Raw genomic sequence first — 24,889 nt, 5'->3', positions numbered from 1 at the left:
TAGCTATGTATAGGACACAAAAACAGGCGATAAAGAGAGAACTCTTATTTGATAACTCGCGGGGCAGCTCACTATTATTCGAAGCTAGGACGGGAGTTTTGAGAACGAAAACATACAGGGCTAAATTTGAAGACGTGGACCTTTTATGCACAGCTTGCGGAGCCGAAACTGAGACCACAGAGCATATAGTGCTGAGATGCACAGACCTTCGCCCGATTCTGGCTGAGGGAACAGTGACAGATATGGAAGGGGCATTAGGTTTTCCCGGGGAACGAGGGCAAATAGACGAGAAAAGAGTGGCAGTGACGAAGGGGAGGCTAGAGGATTGGTGGAGGAAGTCAAGGGAGAGATAATACCATAAATCGGGGAGCTAATGTTTTCTATACTATTTTAGATATTTATTTTGGGGGAGGAGGGGAGTGAAAACTAGTTTAAGGAGAAGGGGATATAAAGGGGAACAAATAGGAGGGGAACAAAAGGCTAGGTGGCGCCAGCCACCGCCTGTTACAAAGGGTGTAGCCGCCATCCATCCATCCACCCAAACTCGACTTCACTCCGCAATGCCAACACGCCTAGGGACAAACGCATACAACACGCGCTAAGGAACCTCCTCCGTAGTGCCTAGACAGTGCCATAAGTTCGAGGAGCAAAAGCCCCCACATTTTCTTTCGGGCCCGCTCATATAGGCGCCTGCGCACAAATATCGGGCGATCCCTCAAACTACCTTCTCGTGCTTGTGCCGTGGGCTTGTGTCAGTGTCCGTGATCCGCAGCATCGCAGCTATCGATAGTTTTCGTGTTTCGCTCCTAAATTACTTAGTTTTCGCGAAATAACGACCCTATCTGTTCTCTTTAGGGAGTCCGTGTGTGTCAGGTTTTGGCTTTCTGCATTAATAATGTGTTCATGGTCATGATACGTCCCACTATAAAGTGAGTATCGAATATGAATGAAAACAGAGAAAAATCAGACTGTGACGATCGCTGCGATACTAACCTAGAAAGGTAAGTACGTGCATTTTGTCTGTTTCTTTCACCTAGTACATAGTCATGAGATATCGGGTTGCTTTGTTGCTGTTACCCTAATCACAAATTTTTCAGCGATCCGCAATGCGCTAGGATCTGTTGGCCTCGTAGGCTATGTGACTGCCGTTTTCATGTTCGTGTCGGACGTGTTCGCTTGTTTGTTGCTTAACGAAATAAAAAAAAACGCATGAGAAACAAAGCGAATAAATTTTTTCCCCATTCAAACACTGACCTCAATAAAGTTCTTTGTCTGTCTGTTCAAACTGACGCATTTATTTCCTATCTACAGGGAGGTTAATTCTGTTGAAAACCAGGATGATGAGCCACCTCTCAAACTCCTAAAGCAGGTAAACTGCAACGTCCGGACCAGACGTACACATACGTTCTTAACACGCAACCATTAAAAAAAAAAAGGCTGCTCAAACGTTTTCGGTTATGAAAAAAAAAAAAAAATGTTTGCAGATGTTGGGTCCAAAGCCGATTTTGCTTTTCTCTTTTATAGTCTTAAATGTTCCGCATATCCATATCGACTCTTGTTTAAAGCGAAAATCAATAGCCTAATTAGCTTGTTTACAACGAATAGCTCTTCGTTTTTTTGTGTGTGATTCTGCAGGCGCTAAATGATAATTATGGTAATTGGCTAATTACCCCTTTACAAGAGTAGTTATCACCTCATAATTTTCAAATGAAAAGTGTACATTAGAAGCTAGAACTGTGTGAACGTATGATGCGCGCAGAAACCAGACTGAATGTTGCTGTTCCTTTTGAGATCTTGTCTTTAATGCGCATAACCATGAAATATGCCTATTGTACAAGTGTTGCTGTTTAAATATTTGTTACTTTTTTGCACATGCTTTCATTAATATCTTAATAGATGCTTTTGATATGTAATCATGATAATATGCATCCTACTGCTAATTCATTGTGTTGTGCCATTAGGAAGAAGATCATGAACAAACTACATCTAGTGAAGTGTTCTTTATTGATAACAAAGGCGATAAAGATGCCTTCACAAGGTTCATGTCCACGGATGGCACCAGAAATACAGACAAGCACCCATCATAGTATCCTTTTTATTGCACACCAATGTTTGAGAAAGTGTACATGCATGACTTAAATGGGGTTTGTCCAAGGTGTGAATCAAAATGACCATGTTACATTTTCTTAGTAATATTTTCAGCCGTACTGATGATTTTATTCAGCTTGATGATTCCGAGCCAGAAGAATCAGCTTCCGGTGATGCACCACCCCAACCCAGGTAAATGCAAGAAAACGCTTTATTCAGCAATTTGGCCAGAGACTGGCCTTTGTTCAGAAAAAAAGAATAAAAATATGTATAAAACATTAGCAAGACTATACCTGTATAAACACACTCTCGTGTCCATAGCGCTTCCTTTAAAATAAGTACTTTAAGGGTAATGGGTATTTAGGTGGGTTTCTGAACCTGATAATAATAATAAAAAAAAAACGCAATCTGTATACACTGCTGCTGTGAACATGTGAGCCAAATATTCTTCTGCATGCAGCTGGGAACCTACAATCTCTCATATGTTGCTCACTCCCTCCTGCAGCTTTCAAGGCCTTCACTCTTTTTCCAGCCTATGTGGTGTCAGCAATGATGGTACAGTTGAGGTGACAGTGCGTAGACACTGACCACTGAGTGACTGTTTGTTGACATGAATAACTTTAGTGAGCACAAGCTTGTGAATGCGTGCACACCCTTGCAGACCTAGGAAGTGGAATCGCACTCCGTATGGTATACTCCGTCCAGTTCTGTCCCTGTGCATAACAACACATTTTTCCAAGACAATGTATGATGAACTGGCACCAATTGCAGCTCTACTAGGAAATATAGAAGGTGCAGTTAACTTGTCCTGCCCATCCTGTCAGCGCTCCTTTGTCACTCTTGGGCACCTTTGCGAGACACCAACCTTGTAGGGTTACCACAAGAGCGCCGCAGAAAGTAGAAAAAGAAATAAAGGAGTAATATGCAGCCATTGCTACACTGCCCCAACTGAGAGCATGGGGAAAGTCAACATTGCACTCTTTATATTTCCACCACCATCCCTGATCCCCACAATATATGTATCGGAACACACAGCGATGCGACATGTCTAGAATTTGCAACCACTCACCTCTCTACACCACTCTACCACAATTTAGTAGCACACCTCGCTGCACACCCCACCCGAAAGAACTGCATACAGTGGATACCTCGCCATTCGGTCATAATAGGGAATGAGACAGCTCGTGCCATTTTCCGTGTTAACCTTCCTGGCCCTTCTCTGAATTGGCTAGATCCTTTTGCAAACACAGAACTTCTCATTCTTGCCAAGCTCAGTTGCAGAGGTTGTTTAGGCGAGCTCGCTAAACATCTCGCTGTATACCCGGACCCACCCCCATTTAATGTCCTGCCGTGAGGCAGTCCTCGTTAGGAGGGCACATAAACACTCTCTACGCAAGGTTTTTAGGTCGTGGACCTGGACACCTCGGAAAAAATACTGGCAAACCTCAGAGCACCCTAAATAATTTACTATAATACGGTATCAGTTTCATTTCCCAGGAGTTTTATGTATCATGATGTCATGATCCAGAAGGCGGTCATGTGGGAGCAGGCACTTGCTCCAACTCGCTTGGTTATCTGTTACACTGCTGCATCGAGACGCATAATTGAGTAGCAGACTACTGAGCAAGCTGGACCAAGTGACAAAATGTCACAATGTCCTGCTCCCACGTGACCGCCTTCTGTTTTGTGATGTCACGGCACACACACCTCCTGGCAAATGAAACCAGCTCCTAGAGAAGGTATTATTGTTAATTATTTAGGGCGCAATGAGGCTTGCCGGTATTTTTTCTGGATTTTCTAGGTCCAGGGCCTTCATTTAGTGCAAGAAATGAAAAGTAAAAAATATGATGTCAGTACTTCAGGGATTCATCAGTTATGCATACTTATTCAAGTAATTGTGAGGCAATCACATGTTTTTTAAACTGAGCTATTGCAATTTTACAGCAGCAGCAATAGTCCTTTGTAAAGGACACTTGTGTCCATGCTACTTGTAATTTTCCAATAAAATGTCTATGGTCACCTCTGCTGTTGTGCAGCAATAGAATGCATTTGTTATGCTGTACTTTGCTGACACAAATTAAAGCTCTGAAATGCATCTTTCAGTGTTGTATGCTTCAACTGTGGTGGAAAGCACTTCTTAAATGAATGCACGAAGGATATTGACATGGCACGTGTATCCCAAAAGCGCAGGGAAATGGCCAGAGAGAGGGATGTAGCACCAAAAAAACTGTAAGTATCTCCCACTTGTCTTGATGTGCATGGCCAGCAGTTTTTGTTTTCTCCTATCAGCCTAAAAAAATGGCCCTGCACTATCATGGCCTAATGCCTAGCAATATTTTTGTAGTACAATGAGATCTTGAAGGAACTATAAACTGCGTTTGCATACATAGTTGCTTGCATAGTATGTATATTTTTGACATACTAAAGGATTTGCAGGTATAATTGTTGTATTTGGCACAAACATTTATGGAATATAAATTCACTTAAATTAGCATTATGAGTACTCACTATAACTGCATTACTGCAAAGCAGAGAAGTGGATGCTCAATAGTGTGAAATGTAAAAAACGATCTGTTTCCTAAAAAGTACATAGTTTATTTTCAAAGGAGTGTAAATGGAAATGTACTTCACAAGGTTGGGGAACATGAAAGTGAGCAGTAGCTAAAAGGTATCGCAATGTGTACAATCATGACAATCACAGCAGGCTGCTTTTTGTACAAGCTCTTCAGCAGAATTCATTGATAGACTAAACACTTTTAGTACTTTTGCTCTGTTTGCTACAGACACAGTATTAAGAAAAGTCATGTTAACACACAATTTCACTTGTGCAGCATGGTTAACGTGAACGCTCGCAGTGCTGCATAAACTATTAGCACTATTCAGCCAATTGCTTTGCATTACTGCATTGCCCTAAATAAGGTATGGTATGAAAAGCAGTAACATGAGAAGAAAAAAAATCCCAAGAGGATATCCACTATAATTTGCATTTGCGGGCATTCCTCAAGCTTGACGGGAGAGATGCTGGGTTACAGGGAGAGATACCAGAATGCTGCTGCTTAGAGACTGGTCATTACCAATTCTTTTCCAGACAATGTTTGTCAATGTATTGTCGGTATAGTGTATAGTGCTCACCCCCCCCCCCCCCTCCTCAGGCTCAAATAATTTCTATGTGCCTGCTTTATAGCAACAGGAGTGACAAATGTCAAATTTGCACAATGTTTATGGACCCATGAGATAAATAGCTAGCCTTGTCAGGGCACTTTGTCATTTCCATGCATGCTTCACCACTCTGAAAGTCGCTGCCAAGTTGTTGCTAATAACAGTAACAAGCTCTCTTCTTCTTCTTTTCAAGATCTTATTTTCATAAGTGGATTGACTGCCATTGAAATTTGCGTAAATTGTAGTGTTTATGTTACAGTGTGTGTGCAAGCACAATTGAAGGTTTGACAGTACATACCACCAGCAATACTAATCATCACATTTCATTCGTGTGCATTTATTTTAAAGGGAAGCTTTCTTTGCCTCTTCCTTCGACTTTCCCACTGCTGCTGCTGTCTGGGACACCATATCAAGGGGTGGTTCAGAGCGTGTATGTACATGACAGGAGTGCGTACATGACAGGCTATGCGAGAAACTCGTTTGGACCCCACTGCGGTGAATGGGCACAATGCCCTCTGGAGCTCCCTGGGCGTCACCACACCATGATTGCTGTAGTTATCCGTAACCCCTCTCAAAAGCATTCCAGAAACTGCAGTGCTTCTCTTTCTACTACTAGCGTGCGAGTCCAGAGGGGACGTAGTTGAACTGTAGAGAGGAGGGAGTAGAAGAGGCAGTTCCCATACAAGGAGGGGGGAGGTGACACAAGAAGGCAAAAAAACCCTACTACTATACGAAAGCCAGCGTTCCGGGGAAAATGGATAAGCTAAGTTCAAGATACTTTTTTCTTGAAAAGCTAGAAATAAATCTGCGAGCTCGAAATGGCATACAATAAAGCACAGATGGCACAGATAACCCAGACGCAAACACAACTCTATGCAAATGCACGCAATGTAAACAACAGAGTGCCACAGTGCCGTACAGCCCTTTAGCGGAAATTTTTGAATAAATCTAAAACATTATGTCCCACAAAATGCTTCCAAAAGCTTTAGAACATACTTAAACAAATTAGTATTACGTAAAATGTATACAAAGATACATTTATGACAAGATGGCAGATGCTGTGAAATCTGAAACCTTCAGTTTCGGTTTCAGATGCGTCTAGGAGGGTTTGGAAAAATGGCAGTAACTTTTGAACAGCTTAAGATAACAATTTTTTTGCTAAATATTCTTGAATAGACATGGAGCTTTAAAATGCTAAATAATTTATTTTTATCAGAAAACACGTTTTTGAAGGTGGTGATCTACCTTAAACAGCTTCGCTGGTTAATCCGCCACCATATGAATGGTGCGGCCAGAAATTTTTTTTGCCAGCTTGGCTGATACAGCAAATTTTTTAGAGCACTTCTATGTGGTTTTCAGTGATGATATTTCGGAATCAGATAGAAAATTAGTTATAGAAACTGAAAATGTAATTTTCTGGAAATCAATTTTGCCATTTTATGCTATGCGAAAGCCACACTCCCCTTAACATAAGCGAGCCATAACTATGTTCCTGATGCGAGTAATCTTCTGAAAGTCTTTACAATGTAAGTTGCATTGACTATGGTTGTTTCACATGCATTTCTAATGAAAGGTTGGCTAGTGTTATTGCTTGACATGCTGATTGTATGCAAACAGGCAAGCTGGTTGCATTTATAATTTCATGCTTTCTTTTTTTTTTCTCCAGACGTTACTTCGAGCATGAAATGCTGTCGCAACGTTTCCAACCTGGCAAATATAGGTAAGCATGAAAAATACTGTAAGATCAAATTAATAATAATTAGAAGCATCATTCAATGGGGCAAAACATATTCCTGTATTGAATTAGGCCTTTGTTATTAAGTACTAGCTGGAAAACACTTTCGGCAGAAGCATTGGCTCATAACTTTGTCTCCCTTTGAGTAGTGAAGGCACAGGAAAAATTTGATAGTGATAAAAATTGCATAAAGTGCCTTGAGCAACTGCCATTACAAAATTAAATGTTCCATGCTTCTGTCCTTCTTTTCTTTGTGTGTGACAGTTTTAAAGGAAAGGTGCCTTTAGTTGGAGTCAGCTACTCCTCTTCAAAAAGCTGCTTATGCAACAGGGATTCAATATGGTCTAGTTCGAATACAGCTGATGTCTTTTCAAGCGCTGCCAAGATGAAACTTTAACACACACCATCCATAGCAGTAATGACCTTATGAGACAATCTTCCCATTATGCTTGTACTATCGTGAGCAATATGAGCGGGAACTTGTGAACGCGTGGCAAATAGCCTCGAAACCGAGTTAGAGCGATACGCTTTATGGGGTTCTCACCCATGCTCTTGGGACAAAGGAATGACAAGACAGTAGCGCAAATGATCACAACGGCATTTATTGCACCTTTCATAGACTAATGCCTGCTAGCCAAGTTGCTATCCACGAAACATGCCGATGGGCAAGCGACAAATTGCGGAAGTCCGACTCACCACGGCCGGATAACGAGCGAATATGTTCGCCCCATGCTGGACACCAACGCCTGGTCGTTGGCACGTACGGTCATGTGAACGGTGGCGCGTTCGAACGATCGTGTTTGTCCATTCCGGAGTAGGCCTCGCGAGACGGTCTCGCAGAAGCATGGATCAGCGCATGCGCAGACCATCCGTGCCGCTTGCCAACCTCGAGCCAAAGAGGAAGAGCCTTCTCCCTTTTGCGCCCAAGTAACCCCGCTGTTAAGTGGCATTAGCAGAGCAACACTCGCACCATCTCTCGTACTACCCTGAAAGCGTACCGACCGCCGTGCGGCGGAGCAGGAGATGGGAGCTATGTGAGAAAACAACATATCGGGGGACGCGTGAGAGTCGCGCATCCCCACAGCAGATGGGAAAGGAGGACGCTCTTCCGCTAACTGTTGGCACTCCCACCACGCCTGCATTCGTTGAAGACGGCGGCTTACGGCATTTCACTGGCCGCCAATAGCCGATAAGACGGTTACGTGCACAGTAACTTACAGCGAGGCATTTTTTTCTTGAGTCGTTTTTTTTTTTTTTTTTTTTTTCATTTTTTGAAAGCTTCTATGCGCCCGTTCCTGCGTTTAGCGTAAGGTATTTTCAGCTATACCCCCATAGGACCTGATGTAAATCTTATAGAGCACATCGTGTCACGCGTTTCAGATAGACGAACAGATTTTCCAGAGAATTAGCTCTCGCATGTTTACGCTTCAAAAGAGTGCTGCCATTGGCCAGGCTTCAGTGCACAAGTTATTAGCAACCGCAATATCCAACAGCTTTATTAGTGTGCGCTGGCGATGCGAAGTTCGGCACTTTGTATAAAGAGACGCATGGTGGGAGTGTCAACAGTTATTAGAACAGCGTCCTCCTTTCCACTTCGTTTCCCTCGGCGACCGCCACGTATCGCCCATAGCAGGGTTTGAGGCTATCTGACATGCGCTACTGTGTTCCCGCTCATATTGCTCATGATAGTACTTTGCCAGTGTCCTCATGGCAATGTTGGTTTGAGCACCGCATTTCCCAGTGATAGGCATCCCAGCTCAAAACTGGCTGGGATGCCTTCTTCTCTATAATCATATTTACAGTTGCCAACCAATTTTTCATGCATGAAATAAGCCACAAAAATTTAAAAATAATCAGCCAATTAAAAAAAGAAGTTCGAATTGTAAAATAAATTTTGTTGTTTTTTACGACACGAGAACAGCTAAAAACTCATTTACAAAATTTTCCTGTATGTTGTGCTTGTTCTCTATTGAAATAATATCTAGTTGAGTTTCATGGTGGTCGAGACCACGAGTACATTTAAAGCTTGGCCATCGCGCAGCCTCATGTTTGCTGCACATCTTCGTGAAGTGCAGATATTGACCATGTGACCTTGACTTCATGACACTGTGAGTTTAGACTGCTGCACAAATTCAGTTTGGAGCTTTATGCCTGCATGTAAGATTGCATTGTCCTGTCTAGTAAATGCACACACAAAGTTGGTAGGCATTGTGGTAGTAGCTGGCTGATCGACCTCAGACCCAAACGCTACTTTCACATGCGGGGCCGTCAGTCCAGCCCATACACGTGATCCCACACCCTATATCCGGTGTAAACTACAAGTACAAACATATTGAGGGTGAGCTTTCTGCTATGGTTTGCTGCCCAGCTTCCCTACAGACTAGGCCAAACCTGTACCCCTTCAATGACTTGGCAACCAAAGTTGCAAAGTTGCAGTTTGGTAACAAGTCGACAAAACTCTCTTCAGTGGCTGTATGGCATTCTGGAAGCCACGGGATTGCCTCGACAGCACAAGCAAGGGCACGGGCGGCAGCTTGAATCACTTGAATGGCATCAGCTTTGTTCGTGGCCGCTATGTTTATATATGAAGTATTGCGCATGGATCCATCCGAAAAATCTGCTAATGCACCATGCGGTGTTTGAAACTTCGGTCACTTGTATACATTGGCCCTGTGGAGTAGGTGGCAGTGCCATGGTGAAGCCTGAATAATCGAGCTGGTCTGAAAAATCATCCGGCAACTTTATTTGCACATTATGACACCTATAATTGCCATAGCAACCTAGCGATCATCATTACATGTTATCCTGCCTTCAGTAACACAACCAAACAGTAAGCATACATATAACCTACTTCCACTCATAAAATTAAAAAAAGAAAATTTTGCACATCCAACGCACATGTTGCTTCTATGTGAAGCAAAGCTTTAGTGAAGCAGTTAAATGCTTTACAACTAACACTGATGCGTGCAGTTTTGTTTTGTTTCATCCTATGTAAAGTGAAACTTCACAGAATGTTATTTTTATCTACTATAAAGGCCACAACTTTATCCTTATGTAATCTTTATGTTTATTCACTGTACCACTCAGAAGCTATGCTGAAATACAATTACCAAATTGGGTGGATGCACAGTGTTAGATGTCTATGCAATGACATCACAAGGACGAAGGTGATGCATGATGCCTGTCAAGGGAAGAATGGTGATGACAGGTGTATGCACATAGAAGTGTGTTACATATCTAGCTACATTTAACGATTCTATACCTCTTGTATCACAGTGGCACATACCCATTCTGGATGATTGGCCAAGAATGGGCACACACCCAGTGGCACGTGCCAAATGGATAAGGAAAATAAAGTAAATCAAAGAATTTGTCGAATATTGTTACGTTGCAGAAGTCACATATAAAGATTTATTTACAATATTTACAAGAGAGACAATGATGCATAAACAAGATGGCTGTCAAGACCGATTCCACCTCTACATGTCTAATGGTCTTCTGACTGGCACCAGTCTTGGTTGCACCTTAACACAGCCCTGCCTGTAAAGGCGCCGTCTCGGTGCTAACTATAAGGGAGGTGAACTCGCGGCAAAGTAAGGCTTCTGTGGGGACACATGCACAATGTCCGTGGGGACACTCAAGTCCAGTGGAGTGATCTCGTAGTTCACATCGCCAAGCTGACGCAATATCGTGTAGGGCCCTGTGTAGTGTAGCAGCAGCTTTTCAGACAAGCCGACATGGTGACATGATGTCCATAGGAGGACAGTGGAGCCAGTTGGAAATTGAACGTTCTGATGTCGGCTGTCATACCGGATCTCCTGCATGGCCTGAGACTCGGGTAGCCGGCAATCTGGCGTACCGTGCGAGCCTGGGCAAAGAACATATTCAATGGGAGTGTTCGTCGAGGAAGGAAGCAGTGTGTCAAAGGGCAAAGGGTGGCGGCTGAACAGAAGGTAAAAGAGTGAAAAGCCAGCAGTCTTGTGACAGGGTGAATTATAGGCGAAGGTCACGAAGGGTAACATGCTGTCCTCGTCACTATGGCCCGCAGAAACATACATAGACAGCCTTTCTGTCAACGTGCGATTGAGCCGCTCCATCAGTCTGTTTGTCTGCAGGTGGTGGAAAGCTTGTGCTTGACAGAACAGGAGTGAAGTAGGTCTTGAACTACTCAAGACAAGAAGGTGCGACTGCAATCAGTGAGGAGCTGCTGAGGTACGCCGTAGTGGAGGATGGCCTTATGTAAAAGGAAATCTGCCACCTCAGTTGCACAGCTTGTGTGCAAAGCTCACATGTCGCGTACTGGGTCGCATAATCAGTCACGACAATGACCCACTTGTTGCCAGATTTGAATGTTGGAAAAGGGCCGAGAAGATCGAGGCTGACGCAGAAGAATGGTTCTGAGGACACGTCGATGGGTTGAAGGCGTCCGGCGGGCAGCACAGCAGGTTTTTTATGGTGCTGATAGAGCCCACAGGCTGCAACGTAACGGTGCACGGGACAGTACAGGCCTGGCCATTAGAAGCGATGCCGTACGCGGTCGTAAGTGCATGAAATGCCAAGGTGACCTGTAGTAGGGGTGTCATGCAGTTGCTCAAGAACTGATGTCTGGATATGGTGTGGTATGAGTAAAAATTCTAGTCCTTCAGGGCGTAAGCTGCGATACTAGAGAACGTCGTTGTGGGGTACGAACATGTGCAGCGTGGGCTCCGAATTTCCAGAATTGCTACAATCGATGAGAACACGTAAGCAGTCATCACGCCGTTGTTCAGTGCGGTTGTCATGCAAATCAGAAATGGCCAGGATGCAAGAGTCGGTGTCATGCGCATCATATTCAGGGCGGTCGACAGGATGACGGGAGAGGTAGTTGGCGTCCTTGTGCTAACGGCCTGGCCTGACTTGTGTAAAACAGCAGTAATATTCTTGGAGCCGTAGCGCCTATCTACCCGATCGTCCAGTGGGGTCTTTAAGTGAGGAGAGCCACCACAAGGCATGGTGATCGATAACCATGAAAAATGTGCGGCCGTACAAGTAGGGGCGGAATTTGGCAACTGGCCAAACCAACCCGCCGGTCGGTAATTTAAAAATTACTCTCTGCTGGCGACAGGAAGCGGCTGGCGTATGCAATTACGCACTCTGCGTTACGCTGCCATTGAACAAGTTTGAACAACTATAGCTCCAGTCCCATGGCCGCTGGCATCCGTGTGGACTTCAGTAGCGGCAGATGGATCATAATGAGCCAGCAATGGGGAAGCAGTGAGCAAGCTTACGAGGCGAGAGAAGGCTTTGGTTTGAGCAAGGCCCCATGTTAAAGCAACGTCCTTAAGTAAGTCGGTGAGTGGGCGAGCAGTTTTGGCGAAATTCTTGATAAAACGACGGAAATATGAGCATAGCCCAACAAAGCTTCTTACGTCTGTGGTGGAAGACAGAACAGGAAAGTTCTGGACCGCACGAATCTTCTCAGAGTCGTGTTGAATGCCAGCAACACTGACGCAATGGCCAAGAATGGCAATTTGACGACGTCCAAAGTGGCACTTGGATGAGTTCAATTGAAGGCCGGTGCATCGGAAAACAGCAAGAATAGCCGATAGGCGCGTAAGATGACTCATGAAAGTTAGTGAAAAGACTATGACGTCGTCTAGATAACACAGACATGTGGACCATTTATAGCTGTGAAGTAAGGAGTCCATCATTCTTTCGAAGGTTGCTGGGGCATTACAAAAGCCGAACGGCATAACCTTGAATTGGTAGAGGCCGTCAGGTGTTACAAAAGCAGTTTTCTCATGGTCCATGTCATCTACCGAGATTTGCCAATAGACTGACCGGAGGTCTATCGATGAAAAGTACTTGGCTCGATGTAAGCAGTCCAAGGCGTCATCAGTACGTGGCAAGGGGTATACATCCTTGCATGCGATTTTGTTGAGGTGTCTGTAATCCACACAAAAGCACCAACTACCATCCTTCTTCTTGACAAGGACAACAGGGGACACCCACAGACTGCAAGATGGCTCGACAACGCCTTTAGCCAACATCTTATCAACTTCTCGTTGTATCACTTTTCATTCAATATGTCAAACACGATACGGTCGGCGGCGTATCGGATAGGCGTCTCTGGTGTAAATACAATGGGTGACCACCGATGGGCTAAAGGGTGGCCGACCAGGTCAAAAATGTCGGGTAAGTTTCCAAAAGACGGCGGAGGTCAGCAGCTTGTGCCGGAAGATCAGGTGCAATCATCTTGCTAAGTTCGTCTGTGAGAGTCGGTGAATCTGAGGTTCCTGTAGAGGGCGACGGAATTTCGACGTCAAGAGCCGATATCTCGCATTCGCTCACAGGCGAGGTGTCCTCCAAAGACATGCCTCTGGGAAGAATTTGAGTCGAGCAGTTAAAATTGAGGAAAGGGAGCAAAGTCTGATTGCCTGTAACAGTGATCATGGTATGGGGAGCAGCCAAATTTCTTTCAAGCAGTATGTCAGCAGTGGGATATAGTACATAGACGCCGTCAGGAACAGATGGGAACAACAGTAGAGTGACATACGTAGTGGCTTGAGGCGACAGGCGGATGTCTTCGGGAGAGCATAACCATGGTTGTGTGACTAGTGGACTATAGCACCTGTGGGGCAGTTCAGGCTGAATGACACTAGACGCACAATCAAAAAGGCCTGAATGGGACGTTAAAAAGTCTAAGCCGAGTATAATGTATAAGGGCATTGTTCCAAAACAGCAAAAAGAAAAAGTCATTAGGCGCCCCACGATGCTAATGCGAGCAGTGCACATACCAAGCATGGTAGGCGTTCCTCCATCGGCGACACAGAGGGTGCGTGACGCAGCGGGTGTGAGAACTTTGTTCAGGCATTGACGCAATTGGCACTCATCACAGATATGTGCGCACCAGTGTCAATGAGTGCTGGGACACTGATGCTATCGACTAAAATGTCCATCAAGTTCTGTTTCATTGGCAAAGTGATGAGAGGGTTTTGCGGTCAAGTCATCAGTGCAGCGTCATCTCCGGAAGCTGCATCGCTTAGTTTTCCGGAAACGAGCATCGGGGCTGCATTGGGGACGGTGGGCGACGAGCCTGCGGCAAGCCTGCAGCGATAGGTACAATGGTTGACGAGCTGGTGGCGAACGGGACTGCTGATGTCGGAATGACGATGAGGGACTGTTCCAAGGAGCACGAGCGTCATTGTTTTGCGGTTGTGGTGCCAATAGAGGCTGGTAATGACACTCACTGTATTCGGGGCAAAAATAACTGGTGAATGTCGGTCGCAGAGGGAGAAGACAGTACGGTTGTTACAATGGTGAGCAACGTGACAGATACGCCGGCAGGCAACACAGATTGGCCTATCGCCTACAGCTCGCCACTCGGCTAGATTTCAGTAGCGTGCAGGATACCGCGGACCAGTTGATGCACCTGGCACATGAGACAACTGCGAAGCGGCAACGGCACATACAGGATGAACTCCATGATTAGAGAGTTCTTCGCGGACTATTGCCTGCCCAAATGGTGCTGCAGGCAAGTTGTTCGCTTCCCTGGTGTAGGAAAAAAAGGGGCTGCAGGAGCCGCGGCTTCAAGTTCTCGTCACACTATCTGCGTCAGGTCATCTGATGATGATAGTCGCTGCACTCCTAGCCTGTCGTCACAAGAGGATGTCGCAGCTGTGTTCGGCAAACGTGCGAATGGCGTTGCAATGCGGCGGCTCTTGGCTTGCTGAAAGTGTTGACACTCTTTGATGATGTCCTGTATTGTTTCACAATTTTTGCACATGAGCAGGTTGAAAGCATCGTCAGCGATCCCCTTCAGTACATGCTCAACCTTGTCCGACTCAGCCACATCACCGTCGGCCTTACGGCACAGAGCCAGCACATCCTGGGTGTAAGAGATATGATTCTGTGGACATCCAGGTGCGGGTCGCTAGTTCTTTCTTAGCGGTGCTCTTCCGCCCAGTGGGACGGCCATACAAATCCCTCAGCTTCTGTATGCATGTGTCCCAGTTGCTAAGCTCTTCCTCGTGGTTGTCATACCATACCTTCACCGTGCCTTGTAGGTAGAAGACCAAGTTAGCCGACATAATCGTCTGATCCCATTTGTTGTGGGCACTTATACGCTCATACGTGGCGATCCAGTCTTCCACGTCAAAGCGGTCGGTGTCGCTGAACGTTCCTGGTTCCCGTAGCTGAGGCAGGGCAACCGTCGGGGCTGTAGGCGTTGATGTGGGCCGCGCCATCTTGGGTCCTGTTTCATCCGTCATTTTGGCCAGTCCAAAGTGATGACCACTGTGGAGCTCCGTTGTTGTTTCTCATGGGTACCTCGCACCTCTCACCTATTTTTTACGTTGCAGAAGTCACATATAAAGTTGTATTTACAATATTTGCAAGAGAGACAACGATGCATAAACAAGGTGGCTGTCGATATCGATTCCAACTCTACACGTCAAATCGTCGTATTCTGAATAGTGCTACGCTAGGTTGCGCCGTACCAATATAATGGGTTATTTCATAAAGATGTCTGTGTGCTGTAGAGATATTTGTGAGTTTACATTAAATGTTCATGTTTTATGTAGGAATTTATCTTTTATTACGTTTGTTGACCAGCAAAACTTTGTCAGTCGGCATACAAGGGTTATAAGCCCGTTGTCTGTTAATTGCATTCGCCGCATATATAACCTTATAAATATTTATATATTCACAAACATATTCGCCGACATACTGGCCGACCCAGCAGCAGACTGAAACCATGGCAAACCTGGGAAGGTAGGCAAAGAAAGCTTCGCTTTAAATCTTTAATGAATCCTCTGTCACTAAGGTCATGGTCCTCACCATTAATAGCAGGCAAATGATACCCAACCTTGCAGGGCCATGTGGATCACCCTACTCTATGTAAAAGGTGCCAATGCAACCCTTTGATGCTGCTAGGAAGATGAGAAATCCAGATGGCCCACAAACTGATCTCCTTGCTCGGGCAGTGTATGCCACTGCCATAAAACTGCCTGCTTGAGAAAGTGCAGCACAGCCATGCAGCATACTGAATGCTGCACCATATAGCACATCAATGAGCTAACAAACTCTTCTGAAAGACTGCAACAGTGTTGGAGAATGATGTACTATAGAATTTTAATTGCCAATAATCTGCTGTTGCAAAACATCGTGAGGAGGAGGAGGAGGAAGTAAACTTTTTTGCTCTAGAAAGAGTAATTCAGCGGTCAGGCTGGATGTCTTCATCTTCTATTGTGAAGTTTTCTGCCAGTAGCACCTTTGAAGTTGCCTACATCATTCACCGTGATATTCATCCAGTGAAGATGCTCTTTATGGACTCTTTGCTGTCATATTCAGAGAACCCACGAAAATGTCAACTGATCAGTTGGAGTGCTGCTGAGTGTTTTCTATAATGACCTCGTTCATGTGAAAATAACCATTAGATCTTGTGGTTGCAGACAGTGAGTCACTCAATATACAAGTGGTGCCCCTGCACACAACACCCAACAGGGAGCCAAGTCAATTCTGATACACTGGGAAAATCCATCAAAAGTGTACTTGCTTGTAGTTTGTATCCTTTGAATTCTCTTGCAAAACTCACCCTCATATTCTAGAACGTTCCTCCACTCATTCCTCCACCTCGACTTGAGGAAGTGGATGGCAGCGCTGCCCCTCAACAGAAGTGGTCACTGCTCTTTATTGATGATCCGCGGCAAATCTTTAGAAGAGTAGTCTTTTTCAGTCAAACCTTGGCAGAGCAGAGGAAGAGCTTCGAGTGGAGGGTCGTTTGAGAATACGGGGGTAAGTGCATTTGTGAGGTACATATGTTCAACTTAGTACACTTGTTTTTGTTGTACTTTCAAGAGCAACACACAAAATGCACGTGTGGCCTTTGGTGGCTGTCAGATTAGGGAGAAATGGGCGCAGTGCATTGTTGGGCTCTTGAGTCAGTGCTGATGACCAGGCAGGTTAAGACCATTTTTAATTATTTATTTACCATGACAGCTCCAAGTTGCTTGAGTGTTACAGTGATGCCTTTTTCTTTTAATTAATGGGTCATTTAAATTCTTGTTTTCATTACTTTTAAACATTTCTGGTTTCAGCAAGGAGTTGAGAAATGCTTTAGACTTGCATCCAGAAGATCTGCCTCCATTCATCTATAGAATGCGTGTGCTTGGGTATCCACCAGGCTGGCTTACATATGCAGAAGTTGAAAACTCAGGGCTTAAAATCTATGGCTTGGATGATCCTGGTAGGTTTACATTTAATATTGTCAAATAGAATGGGAATAAAGACATTTGAAGGTATCGTCAGATCAGAATGAAACATAGACATGCTCTGTGTGTTACGCCTTGAGTGTGTGTGATGTTGCCATGAGCTTGACATCTAGACTCATGACATTGCTGACTCATGATGGCATCTCAGCTGTAACAAGTAATATGTCATCAAAGGTACATGTAGCCATTACTCCATGTCAAAACATAAATCATTCCATCATTCCAGTTGCTCAAATCAACTAATCTGGTAGCACAAAAGTATGTGCTTTGATTTGCATGAATTGTTTTATGCTTCATTCTGGCCCGATGATGCAGAGTGCCTGTTTTTGTTTTTTGATAACAAATACAGGGGAGAAAAGCACAAACATGGTTTAATTTTACAATTCAGTGCTCCTCTCTTCCCCACCGTCATTTCAGAATGCTTCTAAATTGAACTTCCTCAAGGCAGCATATAAAGTACTGAAAGATTACTCCATTACCTTGTTAGACATAACGACATAAAGTAGACTCGGGATAAAAATTACATGCAAAAGAAATTATGCCTGATATGTTCGTTGTTTCTTACTCTTCCTATGATAATGTCCTCTGGATAATGGGAACAATTTTCTCCTCATTTCGGCTAAGTAAAACTCTGTGAAAGCTTTTTCAACTGTAATGAGCACAGTCTGCTTCTTTGCATAGCAGTTTTACACTCATGAGATGCACAATGTGCGAGTTCTTACAGAACAAGCCATCCTAGAAGAAAAAATAAACATTTTAGGAATAATGAAAATTGACTGTTGCTCAGATTCTTTGCTGTTCAGATTGTGAGTGCTCAGCTGCATGCACATTCATTGTGCAAAAAATTGTCTAGATATGTGAGATAGAGCAGGTCAAGCTTTTTCTACACATAAAGCCATGGCAACAGTACTTTGCACTCTTTGAGCCATCATGCACAAAAAGTGCTAAAAGTGCTATCTACTTAGCATAAATAAAACAAGTTACCGTATTTACTTTAAGATAGATCAAACATGTATATAAGTTGAGTCTTGTAAATTGCACTCACTGAAAAATAAAAGAATAGTAATTTGAATATAGGCCGACCCATATCGTTTTAGTAAAACGAAGAACATTAAACATGAGACACCTTCATTCACCGTAAGCTCGACTACTAAATCTCACTATTTGATGCCACAAGCTCTATCTTCATGGGAAGTGCCAGAGAAGTCGTCTTTGTTGGATGCTTCATGGGCGTCCTCGGCACCCCAAATGATGTGGTCTTCGGTGCCTTCAAATGTGTTGGATATGCAGCATTTCTCAATGCCAGTCTGCATAATCTCTAGACTGACTATTCAGTGGGCGTGACAGAAATACACCATTTAGTTTGGTACTTTGCTAGCTTTGTTCACGAATATAGGTCAATAGCTCATTTTAACACGACAGCGTTAAGGGCCCCGTGTTGCAGAAAATCTGGTGTCAATGTCGGCGGAGTTGACTGTGAGCCAAAATTTCCCTATATATTTAGGAATATGTATATGCCACGCCTTGCTATATGACATGCGCAATGTGCAGGTTATATTGCCACACCATTCTATTGCTAAAGTTGCTCGTACCTTGTCTTACATTCTTGACTAAGTTATTCCTCAGAATTTTGAGATTGACAGCCGACAAACAAATTTCATGAAACAAAACTTCGACAATACGTGCCTTTTATATTAAATCTTCAAATATTAGAAGTGCAAAAAAAGTAATAGAAACCTGAAAATGATGTAATCTTTTTTTTTTTTTTTTTTTTTTTTTCACGGCTGTGCATTTCGTCCGTGATCGGCCCACGCAAGAGGCTGCGTTTATAGCAGAAAGCTCGCCTTCGTGCATAGCATTTGCCGCCAGTGTTTCGCGTTAAACATTACAGTTACAGGAGCTGCAATTGCTGGGAAATGTGAGAAGCAGTGGGGGATCTTTTAATGTTATCGCATTCCACTCTTAAAGGCAAAGTTCAAGTGTCCTCCAAGTCTTTGGGAAGCATTTCTGAATTAAAAAAAAAAAAAGCCGACCTATGTTCAAATAAGTACGGTAAATGTAACAAAGTGTGGGTTTTTGGAGTTTTGTTTAATAGGAAGTATTCACTAGCCCTCTGGTGCAACGCTCGCCTGCCATTTTGTGATGGTCCATAGCAAACGACAAGGTGCAGCAAGGCTGTCCGTGTCTGTTTGGAGATATTGTTCACAGTTGCTCAAAGCAACCGAAAAGCTATCTCAGCTGTGGCAAGGTTTTCAAAATTCATTCTTTTTGTGCTATTAACCTTTTTAATTGCCAGACACCACTTAAGCACAGTGTCTCACCTAGGAGCCAATTTGCTACAGAAGGTATTAAAGTCAAACTGTATGTTGTTCTCAGGACAACTTGTCACGTATCATTCAAACCATAGGAAATAGCATTGGAAGAATTTTGCAAACGTGATAGATAGGGCAATAACAAATTTGTGTGTTGTTTTAGCTGGGTTCCACATGCACATTTAGCAAACATAATCTCCAAAGCTGCGTCAGTTACATGCAAGAACATAAACATTTTGAGAATGGCACTGGTTTTGAGATAAGTGCCATCAAACTTGCAGTAAAATTGCACTGTTCTTCCACTTAACTTTTTAAGAAAATGCAATTTTATGCATTGAAGCACAAAAGTTACTGGAATGCCATTGTATTTTGTTACACACTTTGAGAATGAATATCTCGAAACTGGTGCCATCCAGAGAATTGGTTTGGAGTGAATACACTTTGCAAATTTCTGACTACAATTAATAAATTGTAGTATGTGCTCTACAATAATGATCTTATTAACGGTTGACGATCTTGGCATGGGTGCAAGGCACCCTAGTACTGACACCAGAACTTTGGTTAAGTATTACACAAGGGCAAATGATGAAAGCATCATTGATTTTTTTAGGAATTATGGAAAATGATTTTGACAATAATACATTGGACACCTTGCGACCTATGGTCAAAATTAAAAGGTGGGATTGTACGCTGTGAAAGTAATTTTATTCCTTCCAAGCTTAAAAAAATAAAGCGGAGAACGCCGTGGATTACAAGAACTATTATACACCTGAAAAGAAGGGTGCAAAAGATGCGCAAGAAAAAACATAATTCCACTATCGTTAGTCAGCTTTCACGAGAACTGAAAGAAAGGTTAAGAAGCGCGAGAGGTAACTTTTTTTCTAATACTTGAGTTCATGACGAATCAGCCTCGGAAATTCTGGCGGTATCTGTCAAAACTGGAAAGTCCTGCAATCAAATTGGACATTGCCGGTATAGTGGTTGAGGATGCGCATACTATCGCTAACTCATTCAATACATATTTTCAGTCAGTCTTCTCCCGTCCACACGTCCCTAATATGCCCTTATCAGAGTATGAATCAGCAATGACTGAAATCCTGATAACAGAGTCCGGCATTTTGAATTTGCTGCTACAAATAGATGTTAAAAAATCGCCTGACCCTGATAATTTATCAAGCATTTTTCTCAAGTGATACGCGGATCAGTTGTCCCTTTCCTGCATAAAATTTTCAGTGCATCACTTGAAACGGCAGTGCTTCCCGCGGACTGGTTGTGCGCAAAGGTCATGCCAATTCACAAAGGTGGGAACAAGCAGCTTCTAGACACATGCATGCCAATATCCCTAACCAGCACATGTTGCAAACTAATGGAACATATAATAAATAAGGCTATCATAACTTATCTGGAGGAAAATAACCTATTATACTTCAGACAACACGGCTTCAGGCAAGGGCTTTCAACTGTAACTCAACGTTTAGAAATTATACATGACTTTGCTGTAATAATCGATTCAAGACTACAAGCTGACGCAATTTTTATCGATTTTTCGAAGGCATTTGACCGCGTTCCACACAGTTTACTAATCTTCAAGCTCAAATCAATTGGTATTAATTCCAAGATTGTTTCATGCATTGAAGCCTACCTCTCGAATCGGTCCCAGTTTGTTTGCGTAAAAAATACTGTATCAGACTATCTTGATGTTATTTCTGGTGTGCCACAGGGATCGGTTCTGGGGCCAACTCTGTTTCTTGTATATATTAACGACTTGTATACATGTATGGAACCAGGGATTAAAATAAGGCTTCTTGTGGACGACTGTGTCATACACACACCTGTTAAAACAGTCGATGAACAGACAAAGCTTAATAAGTCTCTGCATAACATCGTTACCTGGTGGAAAAAATGAGGCAGGCAAATTAACACGCAGAAAACTATGTGTATGACTGTAACACCTAAAGAAGAGCCCTTAAATTTCACAAACTAATCAATACTTCGTTGGAACGAGTAGACTCAGTCAAATATCTAGGTGTCACAATAACAAGATCATTGAAATGGGACGTACATATAAACAATGTTTGCGCGCGCGTGTTCAAACAACTCTGATTTTTACAAAGAAAGCTAGCGACAGCCACCACCTCAGTAAAATTAACTGCTTATAAAACCCTGGTTAGGCCGATATTAGAATACGGCAGCATAGTATGGAACCCGCATCAAAAATATTTAAACTTGGCATTAGAAAAGATCCAAAGCAGGGCCCTCCGATTCATATACATAAAGTATTCAAGGTACGACAGCGTAACTGCACTTCGCACACAAGCAGGCATACCAGCACTTGCTGGTCGGAGGAGGTTGGCCTGTTTGAAGTTCCTTTACTTTCTTAACCATGACCTGATAAACTTAACAAAATCCGACTACTTGGTGCCCCCCGGTTGTCACCCCCAGTCGAACTAACCATGATAAATGTATTAGACCATTCTTTTCGCATTGCAGCACACTCAAATACTCATTCTTTCCTTCAACAAATACTCATTCTTTCCTTCACTTGGAATTCCCTCCCAAGTGACATTATTTGCTCACAATCTGTGCACTCATTCGTGTCGGCACTCGAATTGCACCTCGAGTCATTATCAGAATGATGACCGCATTGTAGTCGTCTTGGCTGAGCGTTCCTCAAAAATTTATCAATGACATATTGCCCTGCCCCAACTTCTTCCACATGCGCCGGTGTCCGTACGTTCTTTCGTACTTTTCCGCGCTTTATTATTGCGCAGGTTTGTCCATTAGATGGTATGGTAATATACATTACACTTGATACTGTTTGTACATTACACGGCACACCCAATGTGAATTTCTTTTTCCTGTATTAACTGCTTCTTACACTTTACATGGTGTACACACTGTATAGTTTGTTTTTGTTTCCTTGTATTTACTTACATGGCACGTCGATTGTAACCATTGCCTTTTTGTTTGAGTTTGCTGCAAACCCCTGTATAACAAAGCGCTACGCCTGTACTGTTTGTATGTCCACTCCTGTATGAGCCTTTCAAGGCTTACAGTATTGATAAATAAAAAAAAATAATTGGTTAAAATCTTCATTAGTTAAATTTGTCAGATTCTTTCTAAATTGGCAAATGTAACGCAAACACTCTGTCTGGCATTCACACATAACAAACAGCTTAATCTTCATGAAAAGATTAATTCCTAATTTCTTAAACTGTTGACGATCATGAAACTGTCGTGTTGGGCAAAGTTGCATGACTGAGCAGTCCATCTTTTAACTTTTTTTTTCTTCCGATGTTTCTCCTATGAGTCTTAGCGCAACTTCTGCTTCTCTCTGATACGTCTTCTCTGGCCACCCACTGTTGGCTCTTCTTGCGTCAACTGTCATGACTAGTTCGGGCCACGAGCCAGTTGGACACACATTATTCTGTGGTGACGCACCAGTGCTGGCAACGACAAAGATCGCCTGAGCACTCGCAAGAATGAAGTTTGGAAGTTATGTGCACAGAATAATAAAAACAGACGGTCTCCAATTTCTCTGCCTTGCGCAGCACGTCAGTTTCTGTACAGTTCGTTTTCCTGCTCTTGCACATCCCTGGGCTATGAAAAACACACTCAGTGAGCTGTTGGCTTTAACCCACTAGTCTTAAAAATTTCTAATCTGTGCCGAATTTGATAATGTCTTTCAGTAAATTTCAGTCGAACAAAGCTTGTAATCAGCACATTGCCACTTCATTTTGTCTTCATTTTGTTTGTATTTTTACCTGCCATACTTCACAAAAAGCATGCTTGCCTGTACGTCATCCGTGTTTCACTAGTTTATAGGAATTTAAAGGCAGAAGTTCTCAAGAAAAGTGTTCTGAATTCATTTTGAAAAGCCAGTCTTTACTGCGGCAAGCCAGCATGTTTGTGGGAGAGTGTGTTAAAGGGCCCCTCACCAGGCCACACAGCATGCTTCGGTCATATGCTGGAAGTTGTTACATGTCCTCTAGGAAGCGTTATGCTACAAACATTTTTCAGATTGGCTCATTAATAGCCGAGGTAGAAATATTTCAGTGCCGCGAACCCATGATTTCAGGAGGTGAGCTCCACTGCCAAGCGAGACACTCTCTCCACTTGCCCCGTCTAGCCTCCGCAAGCGAAATTCCTTCCCTGCGTTCTCCCATACCAGACCTCGAGGACCGCGTGACACATCACGGGCCCCGGCTTAATTTTAATTTTTTTTCTCCTCGTTTTTTTGCAGCTCGGCGCACTTCCGCTGACAGCGTTGCATGCTGGCAGTTGCGATTGTCTTATTTCGCACAGCACACAATTTTGCGCACTGTGCACGAGGTAGTGGTTAAGTCTGTGCTACACGAATACTGAGGCAGACAAGCGGATCACAGAGCATAATCCAACTCTGGAACACGGCAGAAAATTGCATAGTTTCGGTGCCTGCACTCGCAACTGCACAACATGGGAACAAGCAGATGAAATGGAAGAACGTCTGTCCTGCTGCAGTGCGAAGTAAAACAAAAACATGCAGACATTCGGTTTGCGTGTTTTATTATTTCTCTATGCTTTAATTCATCTATTCTAGCAACATATTACACAAATAACAGATGTTCGCTTCAATAATTCTCGAAGTCATGTGTCGCCACGAGCGACGTCACAGCGCGAACACGTGTATGCAGGCGCTCTAGCACATGTATGTCATCCTCCGGCTTGGATGGCAGCGGCCATGAGGAGAAGGGAAAACGGTGTTTGGTTTGAAATTTCTAACTTTTCACGGCTCGTAGCGATGTAAAACTTTGCAGACACGGTCGTTATTGCGCATTGTGTGCTCTGCGTTTGTGAGCTCAAAATGGCCTGACCTGGTGAAGGGCCCTTTAAGGAGTTTGCTCCTGTGAATGTTTATATGCAGGTAACAAGAATTAGTATAGAATGTATATGCAATAAGAAAAAAAGCTTTGAAAGCATATTTGCACATACAATTATGCTTATATTTGCTCGCAGCTGGTGAGATTATTAAGTACTTTTGCCACGAGTCATTTGATATCCATCTTAATTTTTCTTGCGCATATTGTGCCTCTGTCATATTACAATTAGTCACGCTTAATACCATAGTGAACGAGTTGCTACCACTGGTATGCTAATAGATAAATTTGGAAAGTTACATGACCAGTATGTATATTTATCCATGTGTCATGATCGCACAACATGAAGGCCCTTCTGTTTATGTCAGAACCACAGCAATTTCCTCCTCATAAAAATAACATAAGGACATCATATTTAGCATTTATACAAATTCCCATAGAATTGGTTAACTGTATGTGATTTGTTGAAATCAAAAACAGTCGTGAGCT

General features: G+C 43.3%; 1 protein-coding gene across 1 annotated transcript in view; it reads left to right on the top strand.

Moving 5' to 3' along the window:
- The first annotated feature begins 625 nt into the window (after positions 1–625).
- LOC126544104 (zinc finger CCHC domain-containing protein 8 homolog) overlaps positions 626–24,889 on the top strand; it is a 44,532-nt gene continuing 20,268 nt past the window's right edge. Inside the window, exons 1-7 of the mRNA XM_050191318.3 lie at positions 626–1,001; positions 1,312–1,369; positions 1,962–2,086; positions 2,203–2,280; positions 4,192–4,317; positions 6,914–6,967; positions 17,059–17,207. Of these exons, the coding sequence (XP_050047275.1) occupies positions 943–1,001; positions 1,312–1,369; positions 1,962–2,086; positions 2,203–2,280; positions 4,192–4,317; positions 6,914–6,967; positions 17,059–17,207 (649 nt within the window). The 5' untranslated portion in view covers positions 626–942. The remainder of the gene's footprint in view (positions 1,002–1,311; positions 1,370–1,961; positions 2,087–2,202; positions 2,281–4,191; positions 4,318–6,913; positions 6,968–17,058; positions 17,208–24,889) is intronic.

Source organism: Dermacentor andersoni, chromosome 1 (assembly GCF_023375885.2).
Source record: "Dermacentor andersoni chromosome 1, qqDerAnde1_hic_scaffold, whole genome shotgun sequence".
In the NCBI taxonomy this organism is placed as follows: Eukaryota; Metazoa; Arthropoda; class Arachnida; order Ixodida; family Ixodidae; genus Dermacentor; species Dermacentor andersoni.
This window is presented reverse-complemented; position numbering and strand designations above follow the sequence as displayed.